At 44.6% G+C, this 13,648-nt stretch overlaps 1 protein-coding gene across 12 annotated transcripts in view; it reads left to right on the top strand.

The window, feature by feature from the left end:
- LOC137438511 (formin-binding protein 1) overlaps positions 1–13,648 on the top strand; it is a 244,247-nt gene that overhangs the window by 211,654 nt on the left and 18,945 nt on the right. For all 12 annotated transcript variants that reach the window (XM_068133616.2, XM_078766955.1, XM_078766954.1 and 9 more), the window contains 2 exons: positions 368–500; positions 13,267–13,394. In XM_068133616.2, the coding sequence (XP_067989717.1) occupies positions 368–500; positions 13,267–13,394 (261 nt within the window). The remainder of the gene's footprint in view (positions 1–367; positions 501–13,266; positions 13,395–13,648) is intronic.

The following is a 13,648-nucleotide window of genomic DNA, read 5'->3' as shown; positions in this document are numbered from 1 at the left end:
TGCATCAGCGGCATACGCGCCCACAGAAAAATGATGCAACCAGCAGCCGGATGGCTGCACACGAACCATCGGCCACTTTAACATTCGACAAATCCTCCACTCACTCTGGAACGATACAACAGCCGAACTGTCCCACTCAGCTTTCAGAGAATGTTATAGTGTAAGGAACAACTGGAAGAGAATGTGATGCACAGAGATTAATGTTTTCCAGCCAGAATAACATTTACCATCACAAAAAGGGGATCAGACCTCCCATCTTGGTAAACCCTGGTTTGGAGGGATGTGCTTTTCTTATTTGGTTCAACAACATATACATGATTGTGTACATTGTGACGAAGGTAGCGCTATGAAAATGTCTGCTTTTTAGGGATGCTCTGATCAAAATGAAAGACGTGTACATCAAGAATCCACAGATGGGAGACCCAGCGAGCCTCGAGGCAAAATTTGCTGAACTGGGATTTGAAATCGACAAATTGAGGCTGAATCTGCAAAAGCATGAAGTGAGGATCTGGGCAAGGCCATACATATGCACATATTGTTACATATTCACATATTGTTACATATTCACATATTGTTACATATTCACATATTGTTACATATGCACATATTGTTACATATTCACATATTGTTACATATTCACATATTGTTACATATGCACATATTGTTACATATCTACATTGTGTTACATATTCACAGAGTGTTGCAGATCTACATAGTGTTACATATTCACATATTGTTACATATGCACATATTGTTACATATCTACATTGTGTTACATATTCACATAGTGTTGCAGATCTACATAGTCTTACATATTCACATATTGTTACATATTCACATATTGTTACATATTCACATATTGTTACATATCTATATATTGTTACATATTCACATATTGTTACATATCTACATTGTGTTACATATTCACATATTGTTGCAGATCTACATAGTGTTACATACTCACATATTGTTACATATTCACATTTTGTTACATATTCACTTTTTTTCTTCTTTTTTTTTTGGATACAAGATCGAGGCTCGTGAAAGAGCGAACATTAATCACACAAAAAGTGAAACCGACACATGAAACAAAAAACAAGGGGAGCGGTAGACAAGATGGGGAGAGAGGGGGGACGACACAAACACAACATTTGAGAGCAGGGACATCGGGAGAAATGTGGGAGGGGGAGGGCTTGGGCGGAGGTGGGAGAGGTATAAAACATATGAACACTGCAAGGACTTCCAGGAAAGAAGTTGGAATTTCCAAAAAAAAAAAAAAAAGTGTATCTGGGGTGAATTAGCGGGGGCAGAAAAGATCAATGTTTTGGATGGGGGAAGGTAAGAGATGGTGGTGAACAGCTGTTTTAAAGACCTGTAGGGAGGAGTGGGATTGAAGGGAGTGGGGGAGTTTGTTCCAGAGGCGGGAGAAAAGGGGAATGAAAGAGGGAAGGTGAGCAGAGAGCCTAGATTTTGGCAGTTTAACCATAAGAGGGTTGCAGGCAGATCTTGTACGACCTGAAGGAATATTGGGGGGGACAGAGCACAGAGAGAGCTGGGGGAGCAAGGCCGGAGAGGAGTCGGTAGAAGACAGAAAGACCACCAACGGCCTGCGGTGAGTGAGTGAAAGGCCCTCGGAGTTAACTTCATTGCAGGAGATTCCAATGATTCTGAAAGCTTTGGTTTCAACAGCGTGAAGCCGAGCTAGGTGTGAGGCAGGAGCACCAGCCCAGAGGGGGGAACAGTATTCCATTGAGCTGCGGATGAAAGCCTTGTATGTGGTGAGGAGCTCAGGTGTGCCAAGGAAGGACTTCGCACGACGGAGGATGCCCAGTCGGCGACTGGCTTTGGAGGCCAGCTTGTAAATGTGGTTTTCCCAGGAAAGATCATGGCAGATAGTGAGACCCAAAAGCTTGAGCGACAGAACTTCTTGGGGAGGATTGTTGAGAAAGTAGATGGGAGGGTTTTCCAGTCGGTCCTTTTGGAGAGACATAGTAAGAGTGTGAGATTTGTCAAGATTGAAAGACATGTTCCACTTGTTTGACCAGTCTGTGATTTTGTCCAGGTCTGCAGAGAGTGAGGAGGCTGAAGACTGCCGATCTGAGGGATGAGGAATGGAGCGGCAGATAGTGGAGTCAGCAGCAAAGAGATAGAGAGGATTTTCCAGAGAGTCGAAGAGATCATTGATGAAGACCCGAAATAGCACAGGGCCCAGAACACTACCTTGGGGAACTCCAGCCAGAACAGGAAGGGGAGATGAGAGAAATCCATTCAGGGCCATACGTTGCCGATGACCAGAGAGGAATTCCGCAAGCCATGAGTGGAGATTTCCATGGATACCATAGGAGGAGAGTTTGGTGAGCAGAGCTGGGTGCCAGACCGTATCGAAGGCACGTGATATGTCAAGTGAGACAGCTCTGATTTCCTGTTTGGCAATGAGGACCTGCATCCATCGTTGAGACAGCAGAAGCAACATGTCCAGAGTAGAATGACCTGGTCTGAATCCAAATTGATGACCAGAGATCAAGCCTTTTTTTTTTTTTTTTTTTTTTTTTTTTTTGTATACAAGATCGAGGCTCGTGAAAGAGCGAACATTAATCACACAGAAAGACAAACAGACACACAAAACAAATAACATCGGGAGCGGTAGACAAGATGGGGAGAGAGGGGGAAGGACACAAACACAACATTTGAGAGCAGGGACCGAGAGACATGGAGACATCGAGAGAACTGTGGGAGGGTTTAGGGCTTTGGGGGCGAGGCATGGGAAGGGGGGGGGGGGGGGGGGTGGGAGAGGTATAAAACATATGGACACTGCCAAGACTTCCAGGAAAGAAGTTGGAATTTCAAACAAGGTGGATCTGGGGTGAATTAGTGGGGGTAGAAAAGATCAAGGTTTTGGATGGGGGAAGATAAGAGATGGTGGTGAACAGCTGTTTTGAAGACCTGGAGGGAGGAGTGTGATTGAAGTGAGTGTGGGAGTTTGTTCCAGAGGCGGGAGAAAAGAGGAATGAAAGAGTGAAGGTGAGCAGAGAGCCGAGATTTCGGCAGTTTAACCATCAGAGGGTTGCTGGCAGATCTTGTGCGACCTGTAGGAATATTTGGGGGACAGAGCACAGAGAGAGCTGGGGGAGCAAGGCCGGAGAGGAGTCGGTAGAAGACAGAAAGACCACCTACCTGCCTGCGGTGAGTGAGTGAAAGGCACTCAGAGATAGCTTCATCGCGGGAGATTCCAATGATTCTGAAAGCTTTGGATTCAACAGCGTGAAACCGAGCCAGGTGTGAAGCAGGAGCACCAGCCCATAGGGGAGAACAGTATTCCATTGAGCTGCGGATGAAAGCCTTGTATGTGGTGAGGAGCTCAGGTGTGCCTAGGAAGGACTTCGCACGACGGAGGATGCCCAGTCGGCGACTGGCTTTGGAGGCCAGCTTGGAAATGTGGTTTTCCCAAGAAAGATCATGGCAGATGGTGAGACCCAAAAGCTTGAGCGACAGAACTTCTTGGAGAGGATTGTTGAGAAAGTAGATGGGAGGGTTGTCCAGTCGATCTTTTCGGAGAGACATAGTAAGAGTGTGAGATTTGTCAGGATTGAAAGACATGTTCCACATGTTTGACCAGTCTGTGATTTTGTCCAGGTCTTCAGAGAGTGAGGAGGCTGCAGACTGCCGATCTGAGGGAAGAGGAATGGAGCGGCAGAGAGTGGAGTCATCAGCAAAGAGATACAGAGGATTTTCCAGAGAGTCGGAGAGATCATTGATAAAGACCAGAAAAAGCACGGGGCCCAGCACACTGCCTTGGGGAACTCCAGCCTGAACGGGAAGGGGAGATGAGAGAAATCCATTCAGGGCCACACGTTGACTACGACCAGAGAGGAAGTCCGCAAGCCATGCATGGAGATTTCCATGGATACCATAGGAGGAGAGTTTGGTGAGCAGAGCTGGGTGCCAGACCGTATCGAAGGCACGTGATATGTCAAGGGAGACAGCTCTGATTTCCTGTTTGGCATTGAGGACCTCCATCCATTGTTGAGACAGCAGAAGCAGCATGTCCAGAGTAGAGTGACCTGGTCTGAAACCAAATTGATGATCAGAGATCAAGCCATTGGAGAAGAGGAAAGATTTCATATCCGAAGCAATGATGGATTCCATGACTTTGCTGATAATTGGGAGCAGGCTGATTGGTCTGTAGTTGCAAGGATCTGTTTTTGCACCTTTTTTGTGTAAAGCGGTAATGTTTGCTGATTTCCAGGATGCTGGCAGATGACCTTGAGCAAAGGATAGGGTGAAAAGAACAGAGAGAGGGTGAGATAGAGTGGCAGAGCAGGATTTTAGGACCCGTGGGCTGAGGCCATCTGGTCCAGTTGCAGAATCAGAGTCGAGGTTTGACAAAAACTCCTCCACCTTGTCAGGAGAGAAGGTCACAGAGTCCAGGAGCAGTTTGGTTCGACTGGGAAAGGTGGGAACAGAGAGAGATGGGTTTGGGACTAAGGATTTTGAGGCAAACACAGAGTTGAGGCATTCGGCTTTGTCACGTGCGATGTCAACTGTGTGGCCATTTGAGGTAAGGGAGGGGATGGAGGGGGAACAAACACCAGAAACGGATTTGACCAGACGCCACCAGGATTTGGAGGAAGGAGACAGGTTTGAGAGTTCATTCTTGAGTGAGGAGAGATAGTGCTTCCTGGCACTCCTGAGGGTAGACACACACTTGTTCCGAGCTTGGTGGAAGGAACTGAGATTTCCTTCAGTTGGATTAGCCTTCAAGAGGCAAAGGCAAGTTGTTTCAGGGCAACTGCCTCACCACAAGATTCAGTGTACCATGGACGGGAGGAAGGGTATGACAACTGAAGGCGAGATGGGATAAATCTGTGCATGAGAGAGATCAGTTTGCTTTGGAAGAATTCCCAGGAAGAATTGATGTCAGAGGCAGTGGAGATGGGAGACCAATCCAGACGATTGATGGCTGCTTGAAGACCGTCCCAGTCGGCCTGAGTGAAATGCCAGACTCGTCGACGCTGAGGAGGCTCTCTGAGAATGGCCAGAGAGAATCTGAGAATGGCCATTGGAGAAGAGGAAGGATTTGATATCCGAAGCAATGATGGAATCCATGACTTTGCTGATTAATTGGAAGCAGGCTGATTGGTCTGTAGTTGCAAGGATCTGTTTTTGCACCTTTTTGTGTAAAGCGGAAATGTTTGCTGATTTCCAAGATGCTGGCAGATGACCTTGAGCAAAAGAGAGGGTGAAAAGAACAGAGAGAGGGTGAGATAGAGCAGCAGAGCAGGATTTTAGGACCTGTGGGCTGATGCCGTCTGGTCCAGTTGCAGAATCAAAGTCGAGGTTTGACAAAAACTTCTCCACCTTGTCAGGAGAGAAGGACACAGAGTCCAGGAGCAGTTGAGTTCGACTTGGAAAGGTGGGAACAGAGAGAGATGGGTTTGGGACACAAGATTTAGAGGCAAACACAGAGTTGAGGCATTCGGCTTTGTCACGTGCGGTGTCAACTGTGTAGCCATTTGAGGTAAGGGAGGGGATGGAGGGGGAACAAACACCAGAAACGGATTTGACCAGACGCCACCAGGATTTGGAGGAAGGAGACAGGTTTGAGAGTTCAATCTTGAGTGTGGAGAGATAGTGCTTCCTGGCACTCCTGAGGGTAGACACACACTTGTTCCGAGCTTGGTGGAAGTTACTGAGATTGCCTTCAGTTGGATTTGCCTTCCAAGAGGCAAAGGCAAGTTGTTTCAGGGCAACTGCCTCACCACAAGATTCAGTGTACCATGGATGGGAGGAAGGGTAAGACAACTGAAGACGAGATGGGATAAATCTGTGCATGAGAGAGAGCAGTTTGCTTTGGAAGAATTCCCAGGAAGAATTGATGTCAGAGGCATTAGAGATGGGAGACCAGTCCAGGTGATTGATGGCTGCTTACAGCCCATGCCAGTCGGCCTGAGTGAAATGCCAGATTCGTCGACGCTGAGGAGGCTCTCTGAGAATGGCCAGAGAGATGTCCACTTTAACAAGCACATGATCAGAAGAACCGATTGTAGCAGAAGAAGAGCAGCAGACATTTGCAGGGAAGTTAGTCATAACCAAGTCCAGAAGAGAAGATACTCCATTGACTAAGATCCGGGTCGGGAAATTGACAGATTGTGTCAGTCCCAATGAGTCGCAGAAGTCCTTTGCTGAGGTGCCATGGCTGGTGAGAGATGAACCCACACCCAGCCAGCTGGCATGATGACAGTTGAAGTCGCCACATATGAGGAAGAGAGAGTTTGGATGAGTGGATAGAAGTTGGTCCATGTTGTCAGACAGTGAAATGTAAATGGAGTCATCACTGTTTGGAGGACGGTACAGAACACATATGAACAAAAGGTGGGAGCGGAGAGGAAGCCGTAGCCAGAGGTACTCCTGGGGGTGGGGTGGAGAGAGGGCAGTGCAAGGAGAATGAGGAAGAGAGTTTTTGATAAAGATAGCCACCCCACCACCAGGACGAGGCTCAGGTCTATCATACCGGAGGTGGGAGTAACCAGGAAGAGATATTAAGGAATCAGAGACATCTTGAAGGAGGAAAGTTTCTGTTAAGCAGATGAAGTCTGGATTGTCAGAAGCAACCTGAATGGAGAGATCAATCAGGTTTGAGCGAAGGCCCCGGATGTTTGAGGTCCATACCGTTAATGAGGAGAGAGGGGGAGCATTGGGTGCAGGACAGGGGAGGGGAGGGGTAGGGTCAGATGAAGGATGAGAGGGGGGGGGGGGGGTAGGAAGAGCAGTTGATTGTGTTTCAGAGATTACAGAAGAGTTACAAGAAAGGGAAGGATGAGGAGGACGAAAGGTTTGATGGTGATGGGATGAGGCACAGTGAGGGGTTGTTTGAGGGGCAGAGGAAAGTAGAAGGTTGGGGGAGGTGGAGGTATGAGATAGAAGGGAGACGAAGTGGGGAGGAGGCAGCTTTAAGAAGGAGATGGGAGGAGGGAGAATTTGGGAGGGATGGTTGGGGGGGAGATTTGGAGGGGAGGGGCAAGGGGGGAGTTTAGAAAGTGGATGAATAATGAAAGATGAACATTTATAACAAATTGGGTTTGTTGTGATTTTCAAGTTAGCGATCCATTTAAGAACGATGGAGGAGGGGTGGAATGAATGAGAATTTAGAATTTAGAGCATGTAGTGAGAAAGAATTATAAGAGATTGAATATTTTTTTGAAATGGAATGAGTTGAAGAGGAAATTGAAAGGAGCCTTTTAAATATGAAGGAAAACAGTGTGTTGTAATAAACCACTGAATAAAACACTCCAGGGGAAAGTTTAAACATATTTAAACAGAACCGTGAAGAACAATCTTATATTCACAAAAATACCAATGGGGAGAGGGAGCCTAGAGGGACAACCACGAGTCACTTGAACAGGGCAAAAGGCGCAAGGCAAGGGGATAATGGGGGCGGGGCGAGACAGCGCACGTGGGCAGAGGCAAAAGCACACGATGGGACAAAAGCACACGAGGACAAAGGGAAATAAAAGTTTTTTTTTTGTTTTTTTGTGTGGGGGGGGGGGGGGGGGGGTTACAACGTCAGACAAAGAGTAGATGTTCGGTGAAGTTTGGGGGAGAAGGGAAAATCAAAAAACCTAGAAAAACCAGCGAAGGAAGGAACAAACTTCGACGGGGGAAGCATAAGGCTGCAAGGCCTCACACGCGGCGGCACGGCAAACAGAAAACGATTAATTTATGAAAGGTAAACACCGAGAATCTTCCAAGGGACACACTATATGTTCACACACCGAAAGATAAATACAGTTTCGACAAAATACAATTGTGAACATATTCATATTGTTACATATTCACATATTGTTACATTTCTATATATTGTTACATATTCACATATTGTTACATATTCACATATTGTTACATATTCACATATTGTTACATATTCACAAAATGTTACATATCTATATATTGTCACATATTGTTACATATTCACATATTGTTACATATTCACATAATGCTACATATCTATATATTGTCACATATTGTTACATATTCACATAATGTTACATATCTATATATTGTCACATATTGTTACATATTCACATAATGTTACATATCTATATATTGTCACATATTCACATAATGTTAAATATCTATATATTGTCATATATTGTTACATATTCACATAATGTTACATATCTATATATTGTCATATATTGTTACATATTCACATAATGTTACATATCTATATATTGTCACATATTGTTACATATTCACATAATGTTACATATCTATATATTGTCACATATTGTTACATTTTCACATATTGTTACATATTCACATAATGCCTCGCTCTTCCCCCTCCTCAAATAACACCTCACTGTGCCTCACCCAATCACCATCAAACCTTTTGTCTGCCCCATTCTTCCCTTTCTCCAAGCTATTCTGAAATCTCTGACACACTGTCAACAGCTCTCCCTACCTCTCCCTACCTCTTCCTCCTCTTCCACATCTTACCCTACACCTCCTCCCCCCCTGTTCTGTATCCGATGCTCCCCCTTCCTCTTCATTAACGGTATGGACCTCAAACATCCGTGGCCTTCGCTCAAACTTGACTGATCTCTCCATACAGGTTGCTTCTGACAAACCAGACGTGATCTGCTTCACAGAAACTTTCCTCCTTCATGATGTCTCTGATTCCTTGGTATCTCTCCCAGGTTACTCCCTCCTCCGGTATGATAGACCTGAGCCTCGTCCTGGAGGTGGGGTTGTTATCTTCATAAAAAAACTCTCCTCCTCACTTGCCCTGCACTGCCCTCTCTCCACCTCACCCCCAGGAATACCTTTGGCTACGGCTTCCCCTTCGCTCCCACCTTTTTTTCATATGTGTGTTGTACCGTCCACCAAACAGTGATGACTCCATCTACATCTCGCTGTCTGATAATATGGACCAACTTCTATCTACCCATCCCAACTCTCTCTTCCTCATATGTGGTGATTTCAATTGTCACCATGCCAGTTGGCTGGGTGTGGGTACCTCTCTCACCAGCCATGGCTCCTCAGCAAAGGACTTCTGCGACTCACTGGGACTGACACAATCTGTCAATTTCCCGACCCGGATCTCAGTCAACGGAGCATCTTCTGTTCTGGACTTGGTTATGACTAACTTCCCTGAAAATGTCTGCTGCTCTTCTTCTGCTCCAATCGGCTCATCTGATCATGTGCTTGACAAAGTGGACATCTCTCTGACCATTATCAGAGAGCCTCCTCAGCGTCGACGAGTCTGGCATTTCACTCAGGCCAACTGGCACGGTTTTCAAGCAGCCATCAATCATCTGGACTGGTCTCCCATCTCTACCGCCTCTGACATCAACTCATCCTGGGAATTCTTCCAAAGTAAATTGCTCTCTCTCATGCACAGATTTATCCCATCTCGTCTTCAGTTGTCATACCCTTCCTCCCGTCCATGGTACATGGAATCTTGTGGTGAGGCTGTTGCCCAGAAACAACTTGCTTTTGTCTCCTGGAAAGCAAATCCAACGGAAGGAAATCTCATTTCCTTTCACAAAGCCCGAAACAAGTGTGTGTCCACCCTCAGGAGAGCCAGGAGACAATATCTCTCCATTCTCAAGACCGAACTCTCTTATCTGTCTCCCTCTTCCAAATCCTGGTGGCGTCTGGTCAAATCTGTTTCTGGTGTTTGTTCCCCCTCCATCCCCTCACTCACCTCAAACGGCTACACGGCTGACTCCAAACGTGAAAAAGCTGAATGCCTCAACTCTGTGTTTGCCTCTAAATCTTGTGTCCCAAACCCATCCCTCTCTGCACCCACCGTACCCAGTCGTACCCAGCTGCTCCTGGACTCTGTGTCCTTTCCTCCTGACAAGGTGGAAAAGTTTCTGTCAACCCTCGACTCTGATTCTGCAACTGGACCTGACGGCATCAGCCCACGGGTCCGAAAATCCTGTTCTTCCGCTCTTTCACTCCCTCTCTCTGTTCTCTTCACCCTCTCGTTTGCTCAAGGTCATCTGCCATCTGCTTGGAAATCAGCCAACATCACCGCTTTGCACAAAAAAGGTGCAAAAACAGATCCTAGCAACTACAGACCAATCAGCCTTCTCCCAATTATCAGCAAAGTCATGGAATCCATCATTGCTTCGGATATGAAATCTTTCCTCTTCTCCAATGGCTTGATCTCTGATCATCAATTTGGTTTCAGACCTGGTCACTCTACTCTGGACATGCTGCTTCTGCTTTCTCAACAATGGATGGAGGTCCTCAATGCCAAACAGGAAATTAGAGCTGTCTCCCTTGACATATCACGTGCCTTCGATACGGTCTGGCACCCGCTCTGCTCACCAAACCCTCCTCCTTTGGTATCCATGGAAATCTCCACGCATGGCTGGCGGACTTCCTCTCTAGTCATAGTCAACGTGTGGCCCTGAATGGGTTTCTCTCATCTCCTCTTCCTATTCAGGCTGGAGTTCCCCAAGGCAGTGTTCTGGGCCCTGTGGTTTTTCTGGTCTTCATCAATGATCTCTCTGACTCTCTTGAAAACCTCTCTATCTCTTTGCTGATGACTCTACTCTCTGTCGCTCCATTCCTCATCCCTCAGATCGACAGTCTGCAGCCTCCTCACTCTCTGCAGACCTGGACAAAATCACAGACTGGGCAAACAAGTGGAACATGTCTTTCAATCCTGACAAATCTCACACTCTTACGATGTCTCTCCAAAAAGACCGACTGGACAACCCTCCCATCCACTTTCTGAATAATCCTCTCCAAGAAGTTCTGTCACTCAAGCTTTTGGGTCTCACTATCTGCCATGATCTTTCCTGGGAAAACCACATTTCAAATCTGGCCTCCAAAGCCAGTCGCCGACTAGGCATCTTCCGTCGTGCGAAGTCCTTCCTTGGCACACCTGAGCTCCTCACCACATACAAGGCTTTCATCCGCAGCTCAATGGAATACTGCTCTCCCCCTCTGGGCTGGTGCTCCTGCCTCACACCTAGCTCGTCTTCACGCTGTTGAAACCAAAGCGTTCAGAATCATTGGAATCTCCCGCGATGAAGCTAACTCCAAGGGCCTTTCACTCACTCACCGCAGGCAGGTTGGTGGTCTTTCCGTCTTCTACCAACTCCTCTCCGGCCTTGCTCCTCCAGCTCTCTCTGGGCTCTGTCCCCCAAATATTCCTACAGGTCGCACAAGATCTGCCTGCAACCCTCTTATGGTTAAACTGCCAAAATCAAGACTCTCTGCTCACCTTCACTCCTTCATTCTTCTTTTCTCCCGCCTCTGGAACAAACTCCCTCACTCTCTTCAATCCCACTCTTCCCTCCAGGTCTTTAAAACGGCTGTTCACCACCATCTCTTATCTTCCCCAATCCAAAACCTTGATCTTTTCTACCCCCACTAATTTCACCCCAAATCCACTTTTTTGAAATACCAACTTCTGTCCTGGAAGTCCTTGGTGTCCTTGTGTTTTATACTTCTCCCTCCCCCCCACCCCCCCTTCCCACGCCTCCTCCCCCCAAGCCCTCTCCCTCCCACACATCTCCTGATGTCCCTGCTCTCAAATGTTGTGTTTGTGTGCTTCCCCTTCTCTCCCCATCTTGTTTACTGCTCCCTCTTCTTTTTATATATTTTGTTTGTCTGTTTGATTTGTTTGTGAAATAAATGTTAGCTCATTCACGAACCTCGATTCTGTATACAAAAAAAAAATTTAAAAAATAAAAAATGTTACATATCTATATATTGTCACATTGTTATATATTCACATAATGCTACATATCTATATATTGTCACATATTGTTACATATTCACATAATGTTACATATCTATATATTGTCACATTGTTACATATTCACATAATGCTACATATCTATATATTGTCACATATTGTTACATATTCACATAATGCTACATATCTATATATTGTCACATATTGTTACATATTCACATAATGTTACATATCTATATATTGTCACATTGTTACATATTCACATAATGCTACATATCTATATATTGTCACATATTGTTACATATTCACATAATGTTACATATCTATATATTGTCACATATTGTTACATATTCACATATTGTTACATATTCACATAATGTTACATATCTATATATTGTCACATATTGTTACATATTCACATATTGTTACATATTCACATAATGTTTCATATCTATATATTGTCACATATTGTTACATATTCACATATTGTTACATATTCACATATTGTTGCATATTCACATAATGGTACATATCTATATATTGTCACATATTGTTACATATTCACATATTGTTCCATATTCACATATTGTTACATATTCACATATTGTTACATATTCACATGATGTTACATATCTATATATTGTCACATATTGTTGCATATTCACATATTGTTACATATTCACATAATGTTACATATCTATATATTGTCACATATTGTTACATATTCACATATTGTTACATATTCACATATTGTTACATATTCACATAATGTTACATATCTATATATTGTCACATATTGTTACATATATACATATTGCTACCTATTCACATGTTGTTACATATTCACATATTGTTACATATTCACATAATGTTACATATCTATATATTGTCACATATTGTTACATATTTACATATTGTTACATATTCACATAATGTTACATATCTATATGTTGTCACATATTGTTTCATATTCACATATTCACATATTATTACCTTTGGTCCAAGAAACAGTGATTTCTTCAGTATAAATGTGTAGTTGTCTTTTTTTGGCGGTTTTTGTTTTCGTACTGGGGTTGGAGATCAAATGAGGATTACAAAAGGAATACAGCAGATGAGCAGAAACAGTCTTTTATGGTTTCATGGGGGGATGGACAACTCCAGCACGGTGTCTTTGACAGTCTACATTTATATGGAAGTGCATATATAGTTAGTACTGCAGGAGGTGGCAATCGTGTTGTTTTTCGATTTCCCAACAGGTTGTATGTTAGTGGGTTTGAGATAAGGGTGGAGTTAGTTGCTTTTTCTGTGCCTCATTTCCTTACAGTGACGGTTTGTATGTTTGCTGCGACCACAAAAGTTGCTTCCCCTAAACTGCTCTCAGATCAACTGAAATTATGTCACATAAATCCCAGGTGCACAGCGCCATCTTGTGGACTTTGTACCAGTGAAACACGTTTTAATTTGACTGGTTTTGGAAGATCTTCGGTCTTTCTGAATGGATTGGTCTGTGTGGTGTGTGATTTGTCCCTCATCCCATCATGTTCCAGACTTGGCTGGCAGAGGCGAATGGACAGGTACAGGGTAAAAGTGAAATCCCAAGGAGATTGAGTGGAATATATGTGCAGCCGAACCCCGATATCAGCCGTGGCAGTAATGGACCACATGCCCACGAAAGGTATGGAATGTGTCGATATGGCAAGTAGAGAACAGCATTATGTTTGTCCTTTCCATAGATTTACTTTCATTAAAAGCTGTCCAATAAAAAAAATAAAAAAAACACCTTTAGAGGCCATTTTCCCCGCAAGCGGGGGTTGGCCTTTTTCGGGCACCGTGGTTGTTGTTGTTTTTGTTGGTCCCATTTTTGAAGCAATGTTTTACGGCCGGATGCCCTTCCTGTCGCCAACCCTGTTTGTCGCCTTTTACGACAAA

This window comes from Myxine glutinosa, chromosome 13 (assembly GCF_964187855.1).
Source record: "Myxine glutinosa chromosome 13, kmMyxGlut1.1, whole genome shotgun sequence".
In the NCBI taxonomy this organism is placed as follows: domain Eukaryota; kingdom Metazoa; phylum Chordata; class Myxini; order Myxiniformes; family Myxinidae; genus Myxine; species Myxine glutinosa.
The sequence above is the reverse complement of the archived record's forward strand: the minus strand, read 5'-3'. Positions and strand labels throughout refer to the sequence as shown.